The sequence below is a fragment of the Castanea sativa genome, chromosome 3, assembly GCF_040712315.1.
Source record: "Castanea sativa cultivar Marrone di Chiusa Pesio chromosome 3, ASM4071231v1".
Taxonomy (NCBI): domain Eukaryota; kingdom Viridiplantae; phylum Streptophyta; class Magnoliopsida; order Fagales; family Fagaceae; genus Castanea; species Castanea sativa.
In genome coordinates, this window is record NC_134015.1 from 44,345,714 (window position 1) to 44,369,805 (window position 24,092).

Sequence of the window (24,092 nt, forward strand, 5' to 3'; positions counted from 1 at the left end):
TCATGTGAGTCAAGCTTTTATAGTTTCTATAGCTGCATGTGAGTATGTCATCAGGAAAAGCACACGACATCGTAGAACAAACTATAACTGTGTTTTATGCCCCCAACAATTAAGGTTTGAGTCTTTGGAAAGCATATGGAAAACCTGATTTAAAATGTAATAGGGGCAAGTAAATTTGATTAATATAAATTATAAAGAATATAACGTCTTTCTTTCACTGTGAACTTTAATTCATTTTTAAAGCCAATGGCTTTAAGGCACTGTAGAGCGTGTGTCATGCTAGAGTTAGAGGCAACTTTTATCAAAGAATAATGACAGGGACACTTAAAATTTTATTAAATAAGCTTCACAAACTGAAGTATCATTTTTTAAATACACAACACAAATTTTATTGTATTTTTGATACTTGATATGGCATAAATTAAATTCATTACTTCTTCAGCTTATTTATTTAATAAAATTAGTAATAGCTTTAATGTTTTTCTTTGAGTAATGGCCAAATTTTTTAAATAACTATAAAATCAAAACTATATTATTAGTTAGCCAAGGTTTGAAACTATTTTGGTATCTAACAAATTGAGTGCGAAAGACTAAATTTTGGAATGCTAAATCGACTGCTTTGAAGTTGATTTCAACATCGTTCGTAGCTGATGTGGATACTTGGTCCACGTAGGCAGTGAAATAGAAATCGAGTCCGTAGGACTCGATTTAGTTTTGCTTAACTGCAGACGAACCCACAGACCCAGACCCAAACGCAGAGATCAAAACGCAGTAAAAAAGGCAAAACCCAGACGCAGAGATCATCAAAACCCAAACATCAAAACGCAAAGATCAACAACCTGAGATCAAAACGCCGATCAACAACGAAGAAGAAAGATGCAATGATGCAAAACCCAAAAAACCAGAGAAGCAATAACGAAGCAACCTAGCGGCGGCAAAAGCTTCAGGCGATGGTGTGGAGAAGATGATGCAAAACCCAGGTTTCTCATTGCCACTCCAGTGGAGGAGAAGAACATGTTGGAGTGGAGAGTGTGTTTGATTTGTTTTGGGTTTTGTATTTGTTTATGGGTTTTGGGTTTGGGATTTTGAGAAATGGGTTTGGATTTTGAGAAATGGGTTTGGGATTTTGGGAAAAATGGGTTTGGGATTTTGAGAAATGGATTTAGATGAAGAAGGAAGAAATGGCTTGGGTTTTTGGAGGCTTGGCAGAAGGGAAGAAGATGTGAACAGGACCTAAAATGGAGAAAGAAGGGAAGAAGAGAACGGGACATGAAATGGAGAAAAAAAAAAAGAATAAAGAACAAAGGTAGAAGATGATGAACAAAAGGAAATCGAGTCCTTAGGACTTGATTTCTATTTGACAAAACTCGAGTCCATAGGACTTGAGTTCTATGCCTACGTGGACCAACTTTTCACGTCAGCTACGAACAATGTTGAAATCGAGTTTAGTGAACTCGATTTAGCATTCCAAAATCGAGTCCAAAAGACTCGATTTGTTATATACCAAATTAGTTTCGAACCTTGGCTAACTAACAATATAGTTTGGTTTTTATAATTATTTAAAAAATTTGGTCTTGAGTAATTTTAGGTAAACTATGCATTTTACTACATAAATATAAAAATTAATATGTCAACTTTTAAAGACAAAAAAAACAAATGTAATGTTAGAATGCTATAAATTATACTAAATTAACCTTACAAACTAATGTGTTATCAATTATAAAAAAAAAAAATCGACATATGTCTATTATATTGTTGAATTGGCACCAATTAGGGGTGAACACAAACCGCTCTAGTTAGACCAATACTCTGAGCTGAAGCCAAGTCATTTGAATAGCCATCGATGATAAATGGAATGGTGGTCGGTGGAGGATTTGTCTTTTTGTAGTAGCTTTGGTATTTTTTTTAAAATTAATTAAAAAATTAATTTATCATGTTATTAACATGACATTTATCATATTTATCGTCACGTTATTTTGTAAGCTTCTTTTTATAAGATTGGTAATAATTTTAATATTTTCCGTTTCAAATAAGTTTGTATAATAAAGAGATTTGTTACATTCAAATTTTACCATTCTTTGTGGGGTACATCTTACGTTGCGTCTTTTATAAAAGATGAGAAGAGTAAAGCTTACCAGGGTTTTCTTTTTCATAACCAATTCTTTGATGCTGGACGCGATGATTTCATCCAATGGCTAAGCCAAGGGTGCGACCGTGCGAGAATGGGCAATAGCCCCCGACCTTTCCCAAACCTCTATATAATAATATTAATAATGCCTACACAGCAATTTGCTCCCTTTCAGTTTGGTTCATCTCAATTTTGCCCCTCACCACAATTTAGAAAGTCTTTCCACTTAAGGCTCAAAGTTAATGAAAAGCTCATACGTCCATAGAACACATATTACTTTTTTCGTCATTTTATAATTAAAACAAAGTTCAATGAGTCCCACATAAGACTCAAAGTTTTATGCGTTTGACATGTTCTCATGCCTTTTTAACATTTTAACCTCTCTCACCAACAATAAATAATGCTACCTACACAACTTTTTTCACGAGAAATTTTATAATTATTAAAAGAGAAATGTTAAATACATAATATTTATTATAACAAATTTTCATATTGTTTAGTTTTTAAGTTGTTTGGGCTTACTATTAACATTATTTTATTTTTTATCATTTACAACTTGCCAATTTAATAATTGTTAAATTTTTATGTAATTTTAGACTTATTATTGTTGAAGTGATTTATTATGATTTGTGAGTAGTAGAGAAAAACAATAATACTTGTACCACACACAACTATACATACTTTGTCACAATTATCCTATGTGGCACACTTTGCCACAATTATTTTTATTTTCAATCTTGCACCTCCTGAACTAAAATCTTAGCTCCACTGCTAATTTATCCAAGAAAATTACCAAAAGCAAAGACACAACTAATCGAAAATATCTTTCCCAAGAGCTCTAAAAATTTCTGAGTTGCTAGAAGTTTAGATTTGTTTCTTTCCATGTAAAATATTCTATAAAAAATGTTTTCCTCATTTTCAGAAGTTTAGAGTGACTCAAGTTTAGTAAAAATGAAATCATTGTTGTTGGACTAGGAAAAAGAGGGGTTTTCCCCCTCTTTGGGGTTTGTTAGGTTTTTAAAAGTATTGACTAATTTCATAACAAAATTTGTGCTCAAATGTTTAGAATTGGTTGTATTTGATTTATTTTAAAAGTCTATTAGGAGTTGCATTGAAGATCTCAAAGAAATTGAAAACTCTATCAGGAGTTGCATTGAAGATCTCAAAGAAATTGAAGACTAGAGGTTTCGCTCAAGCAAAATCTGATTCGAACAAGTGAAACTAGTTCTCATTTGAGTGAAATATTAAAGCAGCCCAAAACTTGCCTGTCACTCGCTTGAGGTTATAGCTAAAGTGGGATTTCAGAATTAGAACTCTAAATTCTATGTGGAAAAGGATTCATGCTTTCATGGTAGCTTTTAACCTACTCTATACACCTATACAAACCGCTCAATGCACAAATTTTCAAGTGAGAAAAAACTGTCACACAAAGATTAACACAGAGAATACCTTATGCATTTTCTTCTTTGTGCCAATCTGAAAATTCCTTCAATTCTACCCACCCATTTTGTGATTCCAAACAAAGTGATTGTTAGATTGTTTTGAAACCAACGAGATTTGTTTCCATTGAGTTCACTACAACAAATCTTCAAGGTGATCCTTGGAGTTCAAAGGTTCTGCGTCGTGTGAAAGTGACATTTGTGGAAGAAATTACTATAAAAGGATTCTAGAGATTTTGGGACTATTGTGGTAGGAAGGTTTTTGGGGTCTCTTTATGCCATGACAAGTGTTGTGCTTTGATAGGCTAGTGGTTAGACCCAGGTTCTTTGGGCTAGCCAAGTCCAATTCTCACACAAATGGGTTCTCTGTTAGTTACTATCGTTGCGTTTTCTCCTAAGTAAAAGATAATATAATAAGTGATGGTGTTAACATGTATTGGGTTGTGGGCTTTAGGCCCACCTTGTTTACTTATATAACACTTTTACTTGTACTACACACATCTGCCTCCTATATAAAAGCACTCATGTATATTCTATGATTCTGAGAAATACAATACATTTATTCAGTATTTCTAACATGGTATCAGAGCCATTGTTCTAATTTTCTTGTGTCTTGCAGTCTTGTCTTTGTTGATATTTTTCACTGCCTCAACTTCTCTAGTCAGTAGACCTTTTTAGTGTCCTCTCCAAATTGCTCAGCCTCTGTCAGAGGTTCTCAAGGTTAAATCTCAACTGTCTGAAGTTCGCTCACCACCACCAAGACCACAGCCTCCATCGGATCTCTCACATTGGAGCTCTGATTCGCACATAAGAAATATCATCGTGTAGATTTTCAACCACTCTACATAACGCCACCAGAACCATCACCATCTGACCATCCACGTGCTACCACGTGCCAGTCAAAATTTCGGCAAAATTCTTCCACGCACCTTACGCGCCATAAGGGTTGCTCCAATTCAGTTGCCGCCGTCACTGTCGAAATCATCTTCCTCTAATCTACATCATCGAGAAAGAATCGACCTCATCAAACGCTGCACTTGCCTCTACACGCCGCCACAGTTTTCTGCAGTGTCATCTACATGCCTCATGCCCTACACATGCCGCCCTTGAACCCGCTGACGTCATTTGTGACGTCATCCTGCCACGTCAGCACTAGCTGACGTCATCTGCTTACGTTAGCGCCACATCAACTGCTGACGTCATCTACTTACATTAGTGCCCATCAGCCGTTGGCGTCATCCATTGACTTGACGCATTAGCCTTCGTTGACTTTTGCTGCTACTGTTGCTAACACTGAAAGTGTCCAACCAATGACTCTTGTCTTTGCACAGTCTAAGTCTTTAGGATCCATTTTCACCATTTTCACCATTTTCACAGATAACCTTAAAAACATCATCGCCAATACCATTTGTATCGTTGGTAATGCATCTCATTCCTCTTCTCTCTCAGCTTTATCTCGTATATCTCCTTCCTCTTGGTTTATAGATTCTGCTTGTTGCAACTACATGACACCTTATTCATCCTTATTTTCTCAACTTAATCCCGCACCAAACCCTCTTAATATTTACACAGCTAATGGTTCCACAATGTTCGGTCATAATATAGGTTCTATCTTGACCTCCAACATCTCAGTTCTTGGGGTCTTTAATGTTCCTAGCCTTTCTTACAATTTATTTTCTATGGGCCAATTAGTTGAGTTGGGTTACGCATTACCTTTAATTATTCTAGGTGTATTGTGTAGGATCCGAGGATGGGACAGGAGCTTGGGACCGATCTCAAAGTTGGGCGTATGTTTCCTATGGACAACCTTCATCTTCCACCTGTTGCTCCTAATTCTATTGCTGCTACAATTGCTGCAGTTTCTTCTATTCCTTCCCTTGCACTTTGGCATGCTCAACTTGGTCATGCATTTTCCTCTCGGGTATAACACTTAGCTTCTAAAGGTTTGTTAGGTTCAATGTCCACAGAAAATTTTGATTGTGTTTCATGTAAGCTAGGAAAATAACCAGTTTTTCCTTTCAATACTAGTGAATCAATGTCTATTGATATCTTTGACCTAATTCATTCTGATGTCTAAGGGCCTTCCTCTGTCTCTAGTATTGGTGGATCTCGATATTTTGTTGATGATTATTCCTGCTATAGCTGAATTTTTCATATGAAACATCGTTCTAAATTATTGCAAGTATATTCTAATTTTGTAAAAATGGTTGAAACTCAATTTTCCAAAAATATTAGAATTTTTCGATTTGATAATGCTCTTGAGTATACTCAATATGCTTTCCAAGTTGTTTTGCATTCCTATAGCACTGTTCATCAAGTAACTTGTCTAGGTACCTCTCAACAAAATGGTAGAGCCAAATGAAAATTTCGTCATATCCTTACATTGTTCGTGCTCTCCTTCTCTCTGCCAAAGTTCCTGCTCCTTTTTAGGGCGAAGCTACTCTTCATGTTATTAATCGCATTCCAAGTCCTATTATCCAAAATCAAACTCCATATGAGCGTCTTTTTAGGTCACCTCCAGACTATCACCACCTTCGCTCCTTCGGTTCTGCTTGTTTCGTTCTTCTTCAGCCACATGAGCATAGCAAACTTGAGCCTCGGTCTAGATTTTGTTGTTTTCTTGGCTATGGCGAAACTCAAAAGGGGTATCGGTGTTATGATCCTGTCTCTCATCGTCTTCGCATCTCCCGCAATGTTTTCTTTTAGGAACATCGTTCCTTTGTCAAGCTCTCTCACTTTTGTGCCTCCCTATCTACCTCTTCTGTCTTGAAACTTTTTCCAAATAAGCCACATATTCCCTCTATAGGTACTCCTGATCCTCCTATAGACTTCTCTATCCAACCACCAGATATTTTTAATGTCTCTCTTGGATCATCCTCTAATGAACAGGTGGAATATGAACAGGTCGAAGATGAGCCACCAATCTTAAGCTTGGGTCCCCTGCTCCTGCTCCACCTGAAGATCTTGCACAAGACATTCCATCTCGTCACTCAACTCGAGTAAGATCAATTCCTGCATATTTACTTGACTATCATTGTTATACTACCCTTGCTACATTGCATGAGCCTCACACCTATCATGAGGCCTCCAAGCAGATTATAATGAAAGAGGAACTTGATGCATTATCTAAAAACCATATTTGAGATTTGGTGACTCTCCCCCTTGGAAAATCTATGGTTGGTTGTAAGTGGATCTACAAAATCAAGACTCGCTCTGATGGGTCCATTGAGCGCTATAAGGCTTGTCTTGTTGCAAAAGGTTTTACACAGGAATATGAGATTGATTATAAAGAGACCTTTACCCCAGTTGTTCGTATTTCATTTATTTGTGCCCTCTTAGCTGTTGTCGATTCTAGTAAATGAGACATTTTTCAGATGGATGTCAAAAATGTCTTCCTTAATGGGGATTTAAGTGAAGAAGTTTATATGCAACCTCCTCCTGGTCTCTTTGTTGAATCAAACAAGGTTTTTCACCTTCAACGTACTCTTTATGGCCTTAAATAAGCTCCAAGAGCTTAGTTTACCAAGTTCAACTTGACCATTTTTTACTTGGGTTACACTATCAGTCCTTATGATTTCGCCTTATTTTTTCGTCGCACTGACAAATGCACCATTTTGCTTCTCTTATATGTGGATGATATGATCATAACTAGTGATGACCTCAGTGGCATTCAAGACCTCAAGGATTTTCTCAGTTAGCAGTTTGAGATAAAAGATCTTGGACATCTCAACTATTTCTTGGGTCTTGAAATCACTTATTTTACAAATGGTCTTTATATTTCTCAATCCAAGTATGCTTCTAAACTTTTATCTCGAGTTTGACTCATTGATAGTAAGACTGTTGACACTCCAATGGAACTTAATGCACATTTGACTTCCTGGGAGGGGAAACCATTGTCTAATCCTTTTCTTTACAGACGATTGGTTAGTAGCCTAGTTTATCTCACTATCACTCGTCCAGACATTTCCTATGCTGTTCACCAGGTGAGCCAGTATCGGTCTGCTCCATGATCGACTCATTCTGCTGCTATTTTGCGCATTCTTCGATACCTGAATGACACTCTCTTCCATGGCCTTTTCTACTCAGCTAAGTCTCGTCTTGTTCTCCGTGCATTCTCTGATGCTGATTGGGTTGGAAATCCCACTAATTGCAGGTCCACCACTGGTTATTGCTTTTTTTTTTGTTCTTCTCTGATTTCTTGGTGAAGCAAGAAAAAAAACCCATGTGGCTCGCTCCAGTACTGAAACAGAATAACGTGCCCTTGTTGATACCACATCTGAGCTCCTTTGGCTATGATGATTTCTAAAAGACTTAGGTGTGTTCACATCCTCTACTACTGCTCTTTATTGTGACAATCAGAGTGCCATTCATATTGCTCACAATGATGTCTTCCATGAAGCACTAAACACATCGAGATTAGTTGTCATTTTATCCGTTATCATCTTGTCCATGGTGCTCTCAAGCTATTCTCGGTCTCCTCTAAAGATCAACTTGCAGATATCTTCACCAAGTCACATCCTAAGGGATGCCATCATGCTTTGGTTGACAACCTTAAGTTGGTCTCACATCCACCTTTAGTTTAAGGGGCACTATTAATGTGTATTGGGTTGTGGACTTTAGGCCCACCTTGTTTACTTGTATAACACTTTTACTTATTCTACACACATCTGCCTCCTATATAAATGCACTCATGTATATTCTATGATTTTGAGAAATACAATACATTCATTCAGTATGTCTAACAGATGGAAATAACAAATTAATGATAAAAATAGTCTTCTAATGTATCGATTATTTAAGCATAATTTTTAAGCTATGATGCATAAATAAAAAGGAGAAAATATATGATAGGCTATAAAGCATATACAAATGCATGTGAAGGAATATGTTTAGGCTACTATATGCAAGGCCAATCAAGTATATTTGAAGGTGTTTAGGGAATACATTTGTCTATGCCCAAGTTAATATATATAGAGACCATAGAACTCATACAGTCACTTAACACACTTGAACCCTTTTAGTTCTCATACATCCTGGAACACTTAGTTACATTCAACAAGATGTGACCAAACACATTTTATATGAGACTAAAGATTATTGTGTCATGACAATTGACATGTAAGAAGGATTCTAAAGATTTGCTATGTGACGATTATATATATTGTCTCAGATTCTATGTGGTCGTGGAGGTGGAACCCTATGTCAGTGGAGGTGGAAGAGCGATGGAGGAGAAAGAGAGAGGAGAGAGAAACTTGTGGTAGAGGTGGAGGAGAAAGAGAGAGCAGAAAGAAACGTAAACTTGTTTTTGGGTTTAAAGATAGGTATGGAATGTCATAAGTAAGGGACAATAAATGAGATCCTAATTAGAATATCAGCATTAATGAACATCTTTTTTTTTACCATTGGATCTACTTAAATCCAATGGTTTAGAAAATGTGTAAATTTTTATGTGGCGTTTGGTATGGCGTAATGTTTTAGGATTCCTAGGAATGTTTAAAGATTTCTATGTTTGGTTGCAAATCACGCTAGGAAATCAAATGCCAGAGGAATCTGGATTCTCCTTTTAAACCCCTCTCAATAGGAATGTGGATTCCCTTTAGAACAGGTGGGTATCCAGATTCTCAAGTTTAAAGGAAATTATATTTTTTTATAAATTGACAATTTTAACAATTTTTCCTTATCATTTAAGCAATTAAAATAACATATAAAACAAATCATCAATATATTTTCTATTGTCTTATAGACTTAAAAGTTGTATAGTTGTTTTGTTATAGATTAAGCTCTTTTCAAAATTATTATTAAGAATAAAGCAATTGAGAATTTAAAAAGTTGTTTTTGTATTGTACTTATCATTTAAAAATGTTAGACTATAGTTTTAATGAATTTATCATAATTAATAGTTTATATTTTGTTTTTCATTATTTATATAGAGAAAGATTTTTTTAAGGACTTGGTAATTCACATTCAAATCTAAGGATAGCATGGGAAAAATAAATAATTCATTTAAGATTCATATGAATAAACCAAATATTATCATCTCACATTCATAGGAATCTTAATAGATTCCCAATGAAACCAAACATAAGAATAACTACATTCCTAAGCATCCAAATTGCAAAGAATCATATTCCTAGGAATCTGAATGTCAGGAGTAATGTGGATTCTCTCGTACCAAACGCCACATTAGAGTTACACCAAGTGTAACACACACACACCCTCAATTTATGCTATGTAATTATGAAGATTACTAATAGGGTTATTACATTTATTTCATGTATTAAAGATTTATAAATATTGCACTAATCATCTATATAAAATGAATTTCTTTTTTATTTTTATTTTTCTAAGAATTATATGAGAAAATTCGATTTGGAATATGAAAGTCTTACCCAAATTTAGTTGCATTGGAAATAATTATAACGAAGTCTAGCAAAAGACAAAAGCAATTTTTTTATGAAAAAGAGAAAATAAATGTAATAACATGCAATCAAGAATATTAAAAATTAACTCTATGCTTAAGTTGGAAGTAAATAATTAATTATTTTTTTGAGACGAAAAATAATTAATTATTTGGCTAATCACTCAAACAACATGTTCAAATATTTAAATATTTTAATGTTAAAATTTTTTTTTTTCCTAATGGCATAATGATATAATTGAACTCGATTTTTTAAATATATATGAACCATAAGATAATTTCTTACAAAGATAATTTAAAGTCCTCCATCTGGTGCGCGAGACATCAACTAGCATTAACAAATATTAATTCTCATACCATGTTTGACATGCCTTGTGGCAAGTCAGGCTCCACATAAAGCACTATCTCAACCAGAACAACAAAAGCAAAGTAATCAATTATCACCGTGTATCTTGAGTGTGATGGCACTTTTTAAGTACCAGTTTTAGTGGTTTGGAGGGTAAAAGTTAAGGTTCAAGTCTTTAAAAGAAAGCTTCACACATATATATATACTTAAATTATGGTAAAGTAGAATTTCTATCTCAGATTTAAATTAAAAATAAATAAATAAGCAAAGTAATCAACTAATAATGCTTTCAAAAAATACTTCCAAGTATGCAAATAACAAGTTCTTCTGAAAATTTTTGATAAGAAATCATTGGATATATAAAGACTTTTTATTTATACACAACCCGCGAGTGCTTTGTATTTACCTCTAATCAAACATCTGGAATAGTTGCCAGTTGCCACCTGAAACACCGCTGCCTAATTGCATTATCAGAAACTTTATTGCACCTGTATATGACATCTAATAATATTGTTCCTCTAGAGATATCTATTACAATTTTAGATTAATTTATTTCTTCGTTTCCTTTTTTTTTTCCCCGTAAGAAACTGAAATATTCGTTTAGATTCCTAATCGGCTCAACTACCACTTTTAATAATTTATTCAATATTCAACTAGCTAGTCAGTTAATTAATATTCAAGCTTACTATAGAGCATGGATAAAGATATAAATAAAAAAAAAAACAGTAAAAGAACATATACACACAAATTTACAATGTGAAAACCCAATACGTAAAACACTCCATGGCCAAATCCAACTCAACCAGCCCACTTTGAAATTTACTTGTTGCCACAAGTTAATCCGCTAACCGCAAAACCAATCTCTTGATCGTTCCAAAGCTTCTTGAAGATGTGATTTCATTTTTGTGGTTTCATACAGCAACTCAAATGCATAGGTAGTGGTGTTTTTGCTTGGAAATAAACTACCACTCAAGAACTAAATTTTTTTTTTTTTTTTGGGTTTTTAGTTGTTTAGTGTGGTCATCTTCCTTCTTACTAAATTAGGGTTGAAAATTCATTGAAATTTTGTTTAGGGCTTGCTAGCAATCAGTCGTGAAAGTCCAGATAGGTGGCTTTTCTTAATAGGCTCGCTCAATTAAAAGTCTTGTTAAAGCCTAACAAAATTTTATTACAAAATCCCTAGTTTAGGCGACCGATCAAGAAACTCCGCTAGAGAAATCTTCATTTCAACATAATGAACAATATTCTTCGGTTTCCATCCTTAATTACACCATACATTTACAATTGACCATATTGAACAGTTATGAATAAATCTTGTCATAGAATTAGCCAATACTAAAAATTTTGGAAAGAAAAACAAAACAAAACAATCAAATAAACAAAGTAATTTAGACCACGTTGGTTGATTTTAAAGCGGATTAAATCAACTTTGTACATTTAACCTATCATGAGTTCAAATTGATTTCAGGTTAATTACCTCAAATTAAATATGTCACCAATAAAGTAATAAAGTAGTAAATAAAGAAAACAACAATATGGAAACAAAGTGGAAAACTCAAGAATAACAATACTAGAGAAAAACCAACTCCAAGAAGAAATTCACTAATAGAATTGAAGTTTTGACAATTGAAACATACCCATGTTCCTAATTACTACCTCTCACAGTGATTTACTCGTGTGACCATACTCCACTTACTTGGACTCTTCTATTATGAATTCCTTCACACGAACTATCCACTCTAAGACTTCATGTACCAACTTGAAGATTCTTCACAATAGCTTGAATGTGTAGGCTTTGTGGCTTTGGACTTAATTTGCACTATTGCAACATCAACATCATGGATGGTGGTTCTTTTTTTGCTTATAAACTCACGCATTGAGTAGGTGGATGCTAAGGTTTCCTTTCTAAATAGCACAAGCTTTTTAGCCTCTACGGCTCTACAACCCATGTAAAACCTGTGCATAATGAGCCTTTATATAAACTCTCAAATTAAGGTTAAAAAAACTCATTTACACAATCGAATTAATGAAAAACACGTCAAATCAAAATCTGTACCTACAATTATCGCTAGATCCAGGATGTGTCAACTAGGTGTCCAGATTCCATAAACTGCTCTTTTCTCAGGCTGATCTTGGGTCATCATCTTGAACTTGAGATACAACACTTTGTGACTCATAAAACTCAATCTTTTTGTTATGGGTTGCTATCAATCTATTAAACCTAACACTATCTTCTAATTCATATGAAAAGGAAATACAAAAGAAAACGAGTGCCTCTAGTATGATTATTTCACATTCATATTCTTAGGTCTCAAATTAGTTTAAAAACCTAACACGGCAAGTCTTCTCTCTAGTCTCTATCTCTTTGTTCAGTCAGGATCAAAGAAGTTGGTGCAATCATTAATCACTTTCAAACTCTCTATTACTATTTCTATTCTTCTTGTTATATGAAAATCTCTCTTTTACAAATGATCACTTCCATCCCTCGCGCTCTATCATGCATTATATTCATCTTTGCCAATTCACCAAAGTACAAGAAATATAGCAATGATGAGAAATCTTGTTTTCTCTTCAATACAATGGCTGTATACTCACTTATGTTGGGAAGTTTCTATATCCCTGCTAGTACTATCCATTCTTAGTTGTATACTTCAGAGACTCACCAACAAGGGTCCAATGTCATGGCCAGTTGTGGGGATCTTACCTTCGGTATTCCTTCATATCAACAACATTTATGATTGGTTCACCAGGTCTTTGATCAAAGCTGGGGGTACCTTCCACTTCAGAGGGATGTGGGTGGGAGGATCCTATGGAATCATGACCATTGTACCTTCAAACATTGAATATATGCTTAAAACAAAGTTCAAGAACTTCCCCAAAGGTAAGCACTATATAGAGAGGTTTTATGACTTGCTTGGGAATGGTATTTTTAATGCTGATGATCAATTATGGAAGGAACAAAGACGAATCGCAACTTCTGAGATGCATTCAAGCAGGTTTGTGGAGTACTCATTCCAAACCATGCAAGACCTGGTGCACCAGAAGCTACTAAAATTGTTAGAGAAACTGATGGAGTCAGGGGATAGCTTTGATCTCCAAGAAGTGCTTCTTCGGTTCACATTTGATAACATTTGCACCGCTGCTCTTGGCATTGATCCTGGGTGCTTGGCCCTTGATTTACCTGAAATTCCTTTTGCAAAAGCTTTTGAAGAAGCCACGGAATTCACTCTATTCAGATTCTTGGTGCCATCTTTTGTATGGAAAGTGATGAGACTCATTGGAGTTGGATATGAGAAACGGCTCAAGAAGGCAATAAAAATCGTGAATGATTTTTCTGAGAAGATAGTGACTGATCGAAAGAACGAATTAGTGAAGTTTGGAAGCTTAAATGATCATTCTGACCTTTTGTCCAGACTAATTGAGGACTCTGAACTAGGTATGAAAAATCATTTCTCAGACAAATTTCTCCGCGATTTCTGCATTAGTTTCATTTTAGCAGGGCGAGACACGAGCTCTGTGGCATTGGCATGGTTCTTCTGGTTAGTACACAAGAACTCAGAGATCGAAAGCACAATTATCAGTGAGATTAATGAAATTTTGTGTAATCGCAAGTGCAAAAATGAACCATATGATGTGGCTTTTACAGTGGAAGAATTAAGGAAGATGGTGTATTTACAAGCAGCATTGTCAGAATCTCTGAGGCTTTACCCTTCAGTGCCAATTGACTTCAAACAGGTTATAGAAGACGATGTTTTCCCGGATGGCACCATGATTAAGAAGGGGAGTCGGGTTATTTACAGTATTTACTCAATGGCTAGAATGGAGTCCATATGGGGAAAAGATTGCTTGGAGTTTAAGCCAGAGAGGTGGCTTAAAGACGGGCAGTTTGTCAGCGAGAATCAATTCAAATATGTAGTGTTTAATGCCGGTCCAAGATTGTGTCTTGGAAAGAAATTTGCTTACATGCAGATGAAAATGGTAGCTGCTTCAATCCTGTTGAGATATGAAGTTAAGGTTGTTGAAGGCCATAAAGTTGATCCAAAACTGACAACCACTCTTTATATGAAGCATGGATTGCTGGTGACTATCAAGCCTAGGTTGGTTGGCGTTGCATAAGCTTTGCTGAGCACAATGGGTCGAGATCATATGTCCCAAATTTTTAAGACTCATTGAGTTAATGGAAACTACGTACTAGAGTTCTATTTTGTGTCTAATGTGTCTCGGATTGCTGTTCTGGCTAACTAGACTATATGTAAATAAAGTGGAATGCATGTTGAACCTTGTATTCATAATTTAAAAGAAGTGTTAAATTTACAAAATGGCTATCAATAAATCTTGATTTATATTTAAGGAATGTGTCAAATATCAATATATAAATATGTGTGTGTTTTTGGATGTTGCATACAAGAGCAGAGCCCGGCAACAGGGACAACAACCACCCCCAAAAAAAACAAAAATCTTGTACTACTTTTTATTTTAAGAAATAAAAAGGAAAAAAGTCATCATTATTTTATCAATATCTTTTAATGTAAAAAAAATCATAAAACCTATAAAAATAAATAATGATAAGGAGAAATAATAACAATAAGAGTAATGCTACAAATACAAATTATTTTACAACATTTTTACAAACTGCTGATGTGGCTTTAGTATTTTCCAAATAATTGTTGCAAGTAAAAATGTTATGTTTTAGAACTAGTAAGAATTTTCCACATTAACAGTTTATAAAAATATTGTAAAATAGTTTGTGTTTGTAGCATTACTCTAATAATAAAAAAACAAGATTTACAAAAGAAAAAAAAATGATATGGAAAAAAAAGATAAATTACACTTACACCTTCCAGTTATAGCCAAATTAGACCCACAATATCCAGGATTCAGATCCTCTAGAGTTCCTAGGTACTCTACCAAGTAGAGTTCATTAAATCCTAACCACTCTTTAATGATTTAATGGTTTAGATTCTGCCATGTCAGCATTTCATTAATAATATTCTTAAAATAATAAAATAATGTTGTAAACAAAATAATTAAGATGATTGTTAATGAAATGCTGACATGGCAGAATCTAGACCATTAAATCATTAAAGAGTGGTTAGGATTTAATGAACTCTACTTGGTAGAGTACCCTAGGAACTCTAGAGGATCTGAATCCCAATATCCAATCTATCTATTAATGTCTAAAACTTGAAGTGTATGATTTATTATTGCTACGCAATTGTTGAGGCACATCAGCATAGCATTTCAGTCCAGTTTGGTTCATTCGATCACCTTTAGTTTAGTTGGTCCACTTCGGTCCATTCTGATCAGCTTTGGTATACTCGGTCCATTTCAGTCCACTATAGTTCATTTCACTCTAGTCCACTTCGGTTCACTTTGAATTTTCTCTAGAACAAATTGGGTGTCATGTTACAAGTGGATTTCTTCCTTATAATAATAGTTCTCCTTTGTATTCATTTATAACATTTTTAATTTGGATTTTTAAGCTTTTGAATAGTGGAGACACGTTATTTAATTATAGTGCATGGGTATTGTCACATTAATGTAAAATTGCACAAATTAGCAACTAGTTTTCATAAAATGACAGTCCAACTCCAAATAATCAAAATCATTTTCTATTTAAGAAATTAAGTTGCAAACAGTTCTATTTCCTCAACCTCCATTATTGGTGGACATTGCCTAATGGCCATCCTAGGCACAATCTCTACAATACACTTGCTTCTTCCAATTTGTTTCTTATTAGTATCGGTAAATTACACACACCCGATAGAACTTGAACATAATCTCACCCCCCCCCCCTTAACACTTGCAAGAGGAGGTGTCAATTATGCTAAAATTCATTGGCCTTCTTCTGATCTTGACTACGGATATATTCTTAAAGAGCTTTTGGTTTATCTTATGTGATTTATTTATTAATTTTTTGGGAAGAATATAAGAGTAAATAGGACTAAAATTAAAATTTTAATTGTACATGTTAGTTTCTATTTTTTTTTAATTTAAAAAAAATGATGTGGTTTTATTTAATTGGAGGATATACGACAGAGTGTATGTAACTTTTTAAAGTTTAAACGAAAACAAAATAGCAAATACAAATGTCGCTAAAAACGACAGTTAGTTTAACATTAAACTTGTCGTTTATGAAAACTTAAATTTCTTCCGCTCCAAGATACTCTCTTAAAAATAACTTCTCGGACTCTGTCTCTCTCTCACAATCTCATTCTCACAAACTTTCATCTGCTTTCCCTATCGATCTCTCAGGTATTCTCCAATTCCCATGTTAACTTTCACAACAACACTTTGGTTCCCAGTTTATCATTGAAAAGAGCATCTGGGTATTTCATAAATCTCATTTTTGTGTCTTCTTTGTTAGTAGAAAAAAAAAAAAAGAATGTCTCAGGTAGCTGTGGAGGCTCCTCCAAAGGGTGGTTTCAGTTTCGATTTGTGCAGAAGGAATGGCATGCTTTCTAAAAAAGGTGTTCCGCCTCCGTCTTATCGCAAGACTGGAACTACTATTGTGGGTCTAATTTTTCAGGTAACCCTTTTCATATCAATTTGTTTAATGTTTTATATGAGTTTTTTTTAGATTTTCTCTCATTGTGAGTCTCTTTTTTGGGGTTAATTGCTCTTAATTCACCTGTGGTTTGAGTCAAATTCGGTTTGTCATGCTGGTCTTTCAAAGAAATGTGATTTAAACGTGTAGTTTTTTTAATGATTTTGGACTAGTTTTTGTTAATGAAATAAATGTCATGTTGGTAAAGTTTATTGTTTTAAATTTTATATTGACAAATTGAACTTGGGCTGAATCACTGGTAGTAAACTGGAGTTGTTACTTCCTTTTATTAAATTGGGTTTGCTCACTAGTACTCTAGTGTTATGTTAGTAAGGAGCATAAGCAATTTATGTTGTGGTTTTGTGCTAAATTTGATGAGAATGTTATATGCTCATATGAGGTAAAGACCTGAAAACAAAATTGATTAAGGGTCCAATGGTCCATTCATATGAGAATGTTATATGCCCATTCAAATGAATGCTGAAACTGTTGAATTTTGTAAAAAGGAAATTCATGATTTACTTGTGAAAAAGCTTATTAGAAATAGTAAGTCTCCCTGGTCTTGTACTGCTTTATATATATATATATATATATATTAGTGTTTGGTTTTGCATTTTTAAGAAAATTTCATTCTTAAAACTAGAGAAAAAGTATGTTTTCAAATCACAGCTCATGGAGTGCTTTTTTAAAAATTGCCTCATTTCACGTTGTCAATTTTCATGGAAACAATACTTTTTACACATTTAATCAAAAGCTTATTTGTGTTTCTAAAAGCATGTTTTCAACAAAAAAAAATTTGAGATTGATATTTTATTCAAAACACACATTTTAAAAAAACTAACCCAAATGGACACTAAGTACCTCTATGTGTGAATATGGACTCGTGTTATTGAAAGTGCTGCATTATATGCTCCCAGTTGGAATTTTGTAGTGGGTTTATTAGCATGCTTGAATCTTTAATTCTTTTGAAGATACTTTTTATTAATTTGTTTGCAAGTCTCTAATGCCCTCATGAACTTGAGCACTTATGTTTTGCTTTTTGGAAAGAGAGAGAAAGAGAGAGGGGGGTGGGGACTGTGCCTTTTATTTATTTATTTTTTTATATTTGGTATTCTTTTGTGGTGAACTTCTTGGTAGGACTTTTTTACCAGTCATTAATTTTTTTAATCCCTTATATTTCGTGTGGATTTCAAGTTTCTTTCAACTTGCTGATATACTTTTCTCAATTTGTCACCAGGATGGTGTCATTCTAGGGGCAGACACAAGAGCCACTGAAGGACCTATTGTTTGTGATAAGAATTGTGAGAAAATTCATTATATGGCGCCTAATATTTATTGCTGCGGAGCAGGAACAGCTGCTGATACAGAGGCTGTAACAGGTATCTTTGAGTTATAAGAAAATGTAGCCTGTACCTGTTTTTTATGCTTCTGCTATACATTTATTTCTATGTTAAAACTGTCCTCCATCTGTCTATCTAACTCTTTTTCAGTTTTTATAGTTATCTTATACTTTGCTTTCCTTGCCGTTTGTCTTTTCTAGACATGGTCAGTTCTCAGCTGCAACTACATCGGTATCATACTGGTCGAGAATCTAGGGTTGTCACTGCTCTTACTCTTTTAAAGTCTCACCTTTTCAAGTAAGCACATTTTCTATTGACATTGTCCTTGGCAATGTAGCTCTATACTTTTTAGTAGATAATAAGGACAAGGAGGTCTAATTTCTTTGAGACTTTTTTAGATACCAAGGTCATGTTCAAGCTGCTTTGGTGCTTGGTGGAGTTGATGCTAATGGACCACATTTGCACACTGTGAGTTGGGTTCAATTCATGAACATTTGAACATATATTGTTTTCTTGTTCTTCATGATACTGATTTTAGTTTTGGAATTTATTTCATTGCACAGATCTACCCTCATGGATCAACAGACACCTTGCCATTTGCTACAATGGGATCTGGTTCTCTTGCTGCAATGTCTGTTTTTGAGTCGAAGTACCGTGAAGGGCTGACAGTAAGCTAGTCTATTGTCTCTGCTATATGATTGGAAGTGCTTTTACCATCAACTGTGGTGTACCTAACCTCTGCGGAATTAAGTCAAAAATTATTTCTTCTGTCATCACTAAACAAAACTAGAACATGACTTAGTCTACTTTGCAAAAGATTCTTCTAGTTTGGTTGTAGTTGTGTTTTCTGAGATGAAGTTCATTGTTCTAATAACCAGGTGCTGGTTTTTTGTTGTTGGAAATTATATATTTTAATGTTTCTGTGGATAATGATTTTCAAATACAATTTTCTACAGAAAGAAGAAGGAATAAAATTGGTGTGTGAGGCTATTTGCTCTGGCATATTCAATGACTTAGGAAGTGGAAGCAATGTAGATGTTTGTGTGATAACTAAGGTTTGTGGTTTAATTTTCTTTTTTGTTTGAATTTTTTTATCTCTCAACCTAGACCAGTGTCACTAACTGATTTTAATTATGCTTGTTTGTCTAGGGACAAAAAGAGTACTTGAGAAACCACCAGTTACCAAATCCTCGCACCTATGTCAGTTCCAAACGATTTTCATTTCCCAAGAAGACTGGTTAGTAATTCAATCCTAAGAATCATTAGCCGTCTAGAAGTTAATTGACTTATATGCTCTTATCTATTGATGAATGAAGCTAACTTTGGATGGTTTAAAGTATTAATTGGCTATAGTAAATTTAATTCTTAGTTATTTGCACTTTGTTTGGTTTATACTTAAATTTTCCTCTCCTTGATTGGGTAAAGTTTTTCACTTGTTCTCTGGGCCCAATATAAATTTCCTTAGAATATAGATTGGATTTGAAGAATAGATTCAGTGGCAAGTTGAATCCAACAATTAGCCAAGTCAACGGAGAATAAATGAAATGTCTCAAGCTCTTTTAATATGTACTTATTTTCTATTTCTTTCTCCTTTTAGTAAAGAAGCAATGCAGTGTCATTTTTCTGTTTCTGTTTTTCACTTAACCATTTCTTAAAAAATTCAGCAGAAGGTTATGACACTTTGGTGTCTCCGCTAATCACAATTATTTGAATCCAGTTAATTGTTACAATAATATTTAGGATGTATGAAAGGCTTGTGACTATAGTAAGTGTGCCTAATTGTGTTAAATGATTACCAATTTATTCGTTGATTCATTTTATATACTATTCTTTCATTTCTATTCAAGAAGATGCATCAGGCAAGGACAATCAATACTATCTATGTTCTGCATGCAAATTGATGCATCCATGATTTATTGATCATCTGATACCATCAAATTTTCATGGTTGCAGAGGTTCTATTGACAAGGATCACACCATTGAAAGAAATGGTGGAAGTGATTGGAGGAGGGGATACAATGGAAGAATAAGATTTATGATTCAACTCCATGTTGCAATTTGAATGAATTTCTATTATACTTCCTTTGCTTTAGATCTATTTGTGTAGAGTGATTTGAATGAACTGTTTCAGGTCTAATGGTTAATTTCAAACTTTGGTGTATTATGTTTGGCAGATTCAAGCTGGAAATCATAGTGAGTGCCTTAATCTTGTGACATGCCTAAAATTTTTAAATTTTAAAAATTACTTGAGGTTTAAAGGTATGAGTTTTTTGAAATTGAGAAAGATACACAAATGACAATTAACAATTAACCTTCTTAAAAGTTAACCTTCCTGTAACAACTAACACTTAACCTTCTTCAAGTTAACCATCATATCACTTCTCTAATAGGTAATTTCCCATAAAACTTGAAACCTTCTTAAAGGTTTTTTTTTGGGTGAAAAACCTTCTTAAAGTTTAGTGTAACAATTAACCTTTCTTTGGTATTGTGTTGGGTGTAAACTATTGATTATGTTACACGTAACCCTCGGGCGCTTTTGAGTGCAACACAAAACTCTCCCTCTAGGAGTAACTTTAGTTATCTAAGAGGTTTAGAGTTATATTTGTCATTTCAATGGATATTGGGGTAGGGTAGAATTAGGAAAAAAAAATTGATTGGTTTCCGTGAGTAGCCAATGCGTTACCCATTTAACACCTATCTAATTAGGTGGGTTATAACTTAAATAAAATGGACTGCTTAAGGATTAAGTTCTTCTAGAGCTTTTAGGGTATTTCCACCATAGAATTCCTAAAGATCCATGAGGTTTTGGGTCCAAAGCTACTAGTACCCTTAAAGATTTATCCTCAAAAGAGATGCACGGACTTCAAGTACATTCTAGAAAATCTTGAAGCTAAGCTAATGGATTGGAGGAGTAAGACACTATGTTGGGTTGGGAGAGGTAGACTTATCAACTCAGTTATTCAAGCCATTCCAAATTATGTCATGTCTTTCTGTAGCACACTTGCCAAAACCTGAAACAAAATATATGCTCTTGCTCACAAATTTTGGTGGAAACCAAATGGCTTCGAAGGTAGATTCCTCACTCTTTTAGCATGGGATAACCTTTGTAAACCAAACTGCAAAGGTGGACTAGGTTTTAAAAAAAACCAAGGACATCAACAATACGTTTCTTGCCAAGCTCACTTGAATGATTGCCTCTAAAAGAGATGGTTTGTGTATGTCAGTCTTGAGAGCTAAGTACAAGGTAAGACAAGACTAGCTCTATAAACCCCCACCCAAGACCGCTTCTCCTATTTAGAAAGCCATTGAAAGCACAGACAAAATTATAGCCAAGAGTGCATGCTATCTTATTGGGGATGGAGCATCAATCAACATATGGACTAACCCTTGGGTGCCATGGCTATAGAACTTCACCCCAATCCCCAGGTTGCAAGCAGATACAAATAAGCTCATTTGGACTGACCCTTGAAAGGAAAGCTTAATACATGAGTTGTTCAAGCTAAATTCTGCCCAAGCCATCCTTTCCCTTCCAATCCCAATCAAGCCTAAGAAAGATAAACTCATTTGGGTACCAAACTCAAGAGGTATTTTCTCAGTGAAATCAGCATACCAGATAAGCAGCATCAATGACACTCAATCGAAAGGGTTGTAGAAAATCAAAGCTTCAGAAAGGATCGAGACCCTTCTATGAAGGATTGAAGGATCTGCTCACAAGAGATAATCTAAGCCATAGGGTTCACATGCTTTAGTTGATAATTGCGCGGTATATAATTCCAATTATTAATTTGGAGAATTTACACAGGCAATTATCTCCAGTATACTAATCTAAGATTCTTTAATCAAATAAAAACCGTTTAAATTTATTTATTTGCAATTTCCTGTGGACAAATATCTGTTAGCATGCTGAGAATTGAGAAACTCCACAATTTCTGTCCTTTTTTTTTTTTTTTTTTTCCGTAGTGAATAGCTTCCCTTGCTTGTTGCTCTAATGTTGATCTCAAAAACTTCCATACGAAATCCTTAACAGTCAAAGCCGAGATCAAGTCTAATTGAATGTTTTTGCGGAACTTGAACTTCTTGTGCTGTCATCAACCTTGAACCATTGGCTCCCTGCGTCACACGTGTCATCTCTGCTCAAGCATTTGCAAGTATTTGTGATAATGCTATTTTCGAAGTCTACATCTAGGCAAGCAGTAGAACCATCGTTAACCTTTGATGAGAGATACATTTTAGAATCTGAGATGGTTTGCCATTTTGAATTAGAGCCTGTGCAAATTATACCAAGCTTTGCTGGCTTTCCCAATTCAATTGCTTGTAAGCAGAAATATGTTCCTTTTAATGTTAAAGTTTTCTGGGGTGTGTAGCTCCAGGCTTCAGACTCAGTGCAAGCACCCAACCTCAATGGTTCAGTTAATGATTTTCTTAGGACACACAGGCCAGTTGAAGGATGGAAAATCACTTTGTGTAGATTGGCTTCTGATAGTCCTGGCCCTGAAAGTGACATAAGCATTATTACTCTATTACTTTGATTCTCAAAAAAAAAAAATTACTCTATTACTATTGAATCTCTAACTAGTTAAGAACCGGAGAAAACAAAGGACAAAGTTTGGTTGTAAACTGATTTGAACCTATATTTTCTGACTTATTATGTGATGACTTATAAAATTATTAATGTGTATTATTAAACAAGTCAAATGACTCATTAAAAAAGTCATCTAACTAAAACAACATATGAATGGTCTCTTCAACTGTTATGTCATGACTTGAATCAAGATGATTCGAAACTGGAGTTAAAAGAGCAAGAAAACTGGAATAATTTATACCTCCAAAAGGAGATTGGAAAGCAGAGATCCTTTGCAAGAAGGTTAAATTTCGGGTCTCAGTCCAATTCATAGTTAGCGGTCCATGGTACTCATTTAACCCAATTACCCCATCTCTCAAATAATAACTCCAATCCAGGTCGAGTTCAGCTGCAATAGCCAAGAAGCAATTCATATAACCGATGTCATTCACATTATTGGTTCCTCTTCGGTCCATTTCAAACTCGCTCACTAACAATGGCCAACCTTGGTCCAACATAAATCCTGACAATCTCACAAAATTATCCACCTCTCTCCCACATACTTGATTTTGGGTTGCCAGATTCCCATGCCTTTCCATCTGAGAACCCATTCCAGTTCACCTCATATACTAGCTTTCTAATGAATGTGAGGTTTACTTGTTGATTACGGAGAAATGACAAGTCTTTGTCATAACTCAAGCCAGAGAGAACGATAAGAACATCTGGATTTGCTAAATGCACCGCTTCAGCTCCTTTTTGCATGTACCTAGTTCATTTCATTTGCAAAACTGAAATTAGAATCGTGTAGCCATGTAATGTATCTTTCACGTGAATCTAGATGTGTGGTTATTGTGTAGGCTAGGTCCACTGAAGTTCGCTTTTTAAAGTAACCGATTATTTTTAGAAACTTTTTATGAGAAAAGAAAAAAGTAACTGATTATTTTTATATTTTTTTATATATTTTATCAAAGTAGTATCAAAAGTTTTCTAAAATTGTCCATTAACAAATGCTCTAAGGGCAACCATTTAAGACTTCGATCAATTTATACCTCAATTTGATGTAAACTATTGTCCATTAACATGCATGTTAAAGTTCTTATTAAAAAAAATGATTTATGTTCATTTCAGTAGGATGTTTTCAATTCATATATGTATGTTTTGTGTATCATTTTAAAGTAAATAAATAAATAAACTTGGAACTTAAGCATAGTATAGATAAGTTAATTATATTTTGGTCTTTTTTTTTCTTTTTCTTTTTTTTAACGTTTTACAAGGCATTGCGCACATAAAGAAATAATACAATCCTGTCGAAA

General features: G+C 34.4%; 3 protein-coding genes across 5 annotated transcripts; 2 read left to right on the top strand and 1 right to left on the bottom strand.

Moving 5' to 3' along the window:
* The first annotated feature begins 12,878 nt into the window (after nucleotides 1-12,878).
* Nucleotides 12,879-14,563, top strand: LOC142626760 (cytochrome P450 86B1-like). Its single transcript, XM_075800462.1, has one exon. The coding sequence runs from the start codon at nucleotides 12,879-12,881 to the stop codon at nucleotides 14,445-14,447; it is 1,569 nt and encodes a 522-aa protein (XP_075656577.1). The 3' UTR covers nucleotides 14,448-14,563.
* Nucleotides 14,564-16,510: 1,947 nt separating this feature from the next.
* On the top strand, nucleotides 16,511-20,434 carry LOC142627244 (proteasome subunit beta type-7-A-like). Of its 3 annotated transcripts, none has more exons than XM_075801060.1 (9): nucleotides 16,511-16,586; nucleotides 16,702-16,860; nucleotides 18,116-18,257; nucleotides 18,419-18,515; nucleotides 18,617-18,686; nucleotides 18,782-18,886; nucleotides 19,175-19,273; nucleotides 19,368-19,455; nucleotides 20,172-20,434. In XM_075801060.1, the coding sequence occupies exons 2-9, from the start codon at nucleotides 16,717-16,719 to the stop codon at nucleotides 20,246-20,248; spliced, it is 822 nt and encodes a 273-aa protein (XP_075657175.1). In that variant the 5' UTR covers nucleotides 16,511-16,586; nucleotides 16,702-16,716; the 3' UTR covers nucleotides 20,249-20,434. The 3 variants fall into 3 exon arrangements, with proteins under 3 accessions (XP_075657175.1, XP_075657176.1, XP_075657177.1); XM_075801061.1 differs by having other exon boundaries at nucleotides 16,517-16,586; nucleotides 16,699-16,860; XM_075801062.1 differs by having other exon boundaries at nucleotides 16,527-16,586; nucleotides 16,726-16,860.
* A 1,829-nt stretch (nucleotides 20,435-22,263) lies between these two features.
* On the bottom strand, nucleotides 22,264-23,541 carry LOC142629014 (glycosyl hydrolase 5 family protein-like). The gene is made up of 3 exons (XM_075803018.1): nucleotides 23,343-23,541; nucleotides 23,042-23,188; nucleotides 22,264-22,709 (listed from the first exon to the last, which is right to left on the bottom strand). Exons 1-3 carry the CDS (start codon nucleotides 23,539-23,541, stop codon nucleotides 22,264-22,266), a joined length of 792 nt encoding a protein of 263 aa, XP_075659133.1.
* Between the last annotated feature and the right edge of the window lie 551 nt (nucleotides 23,542-24,092).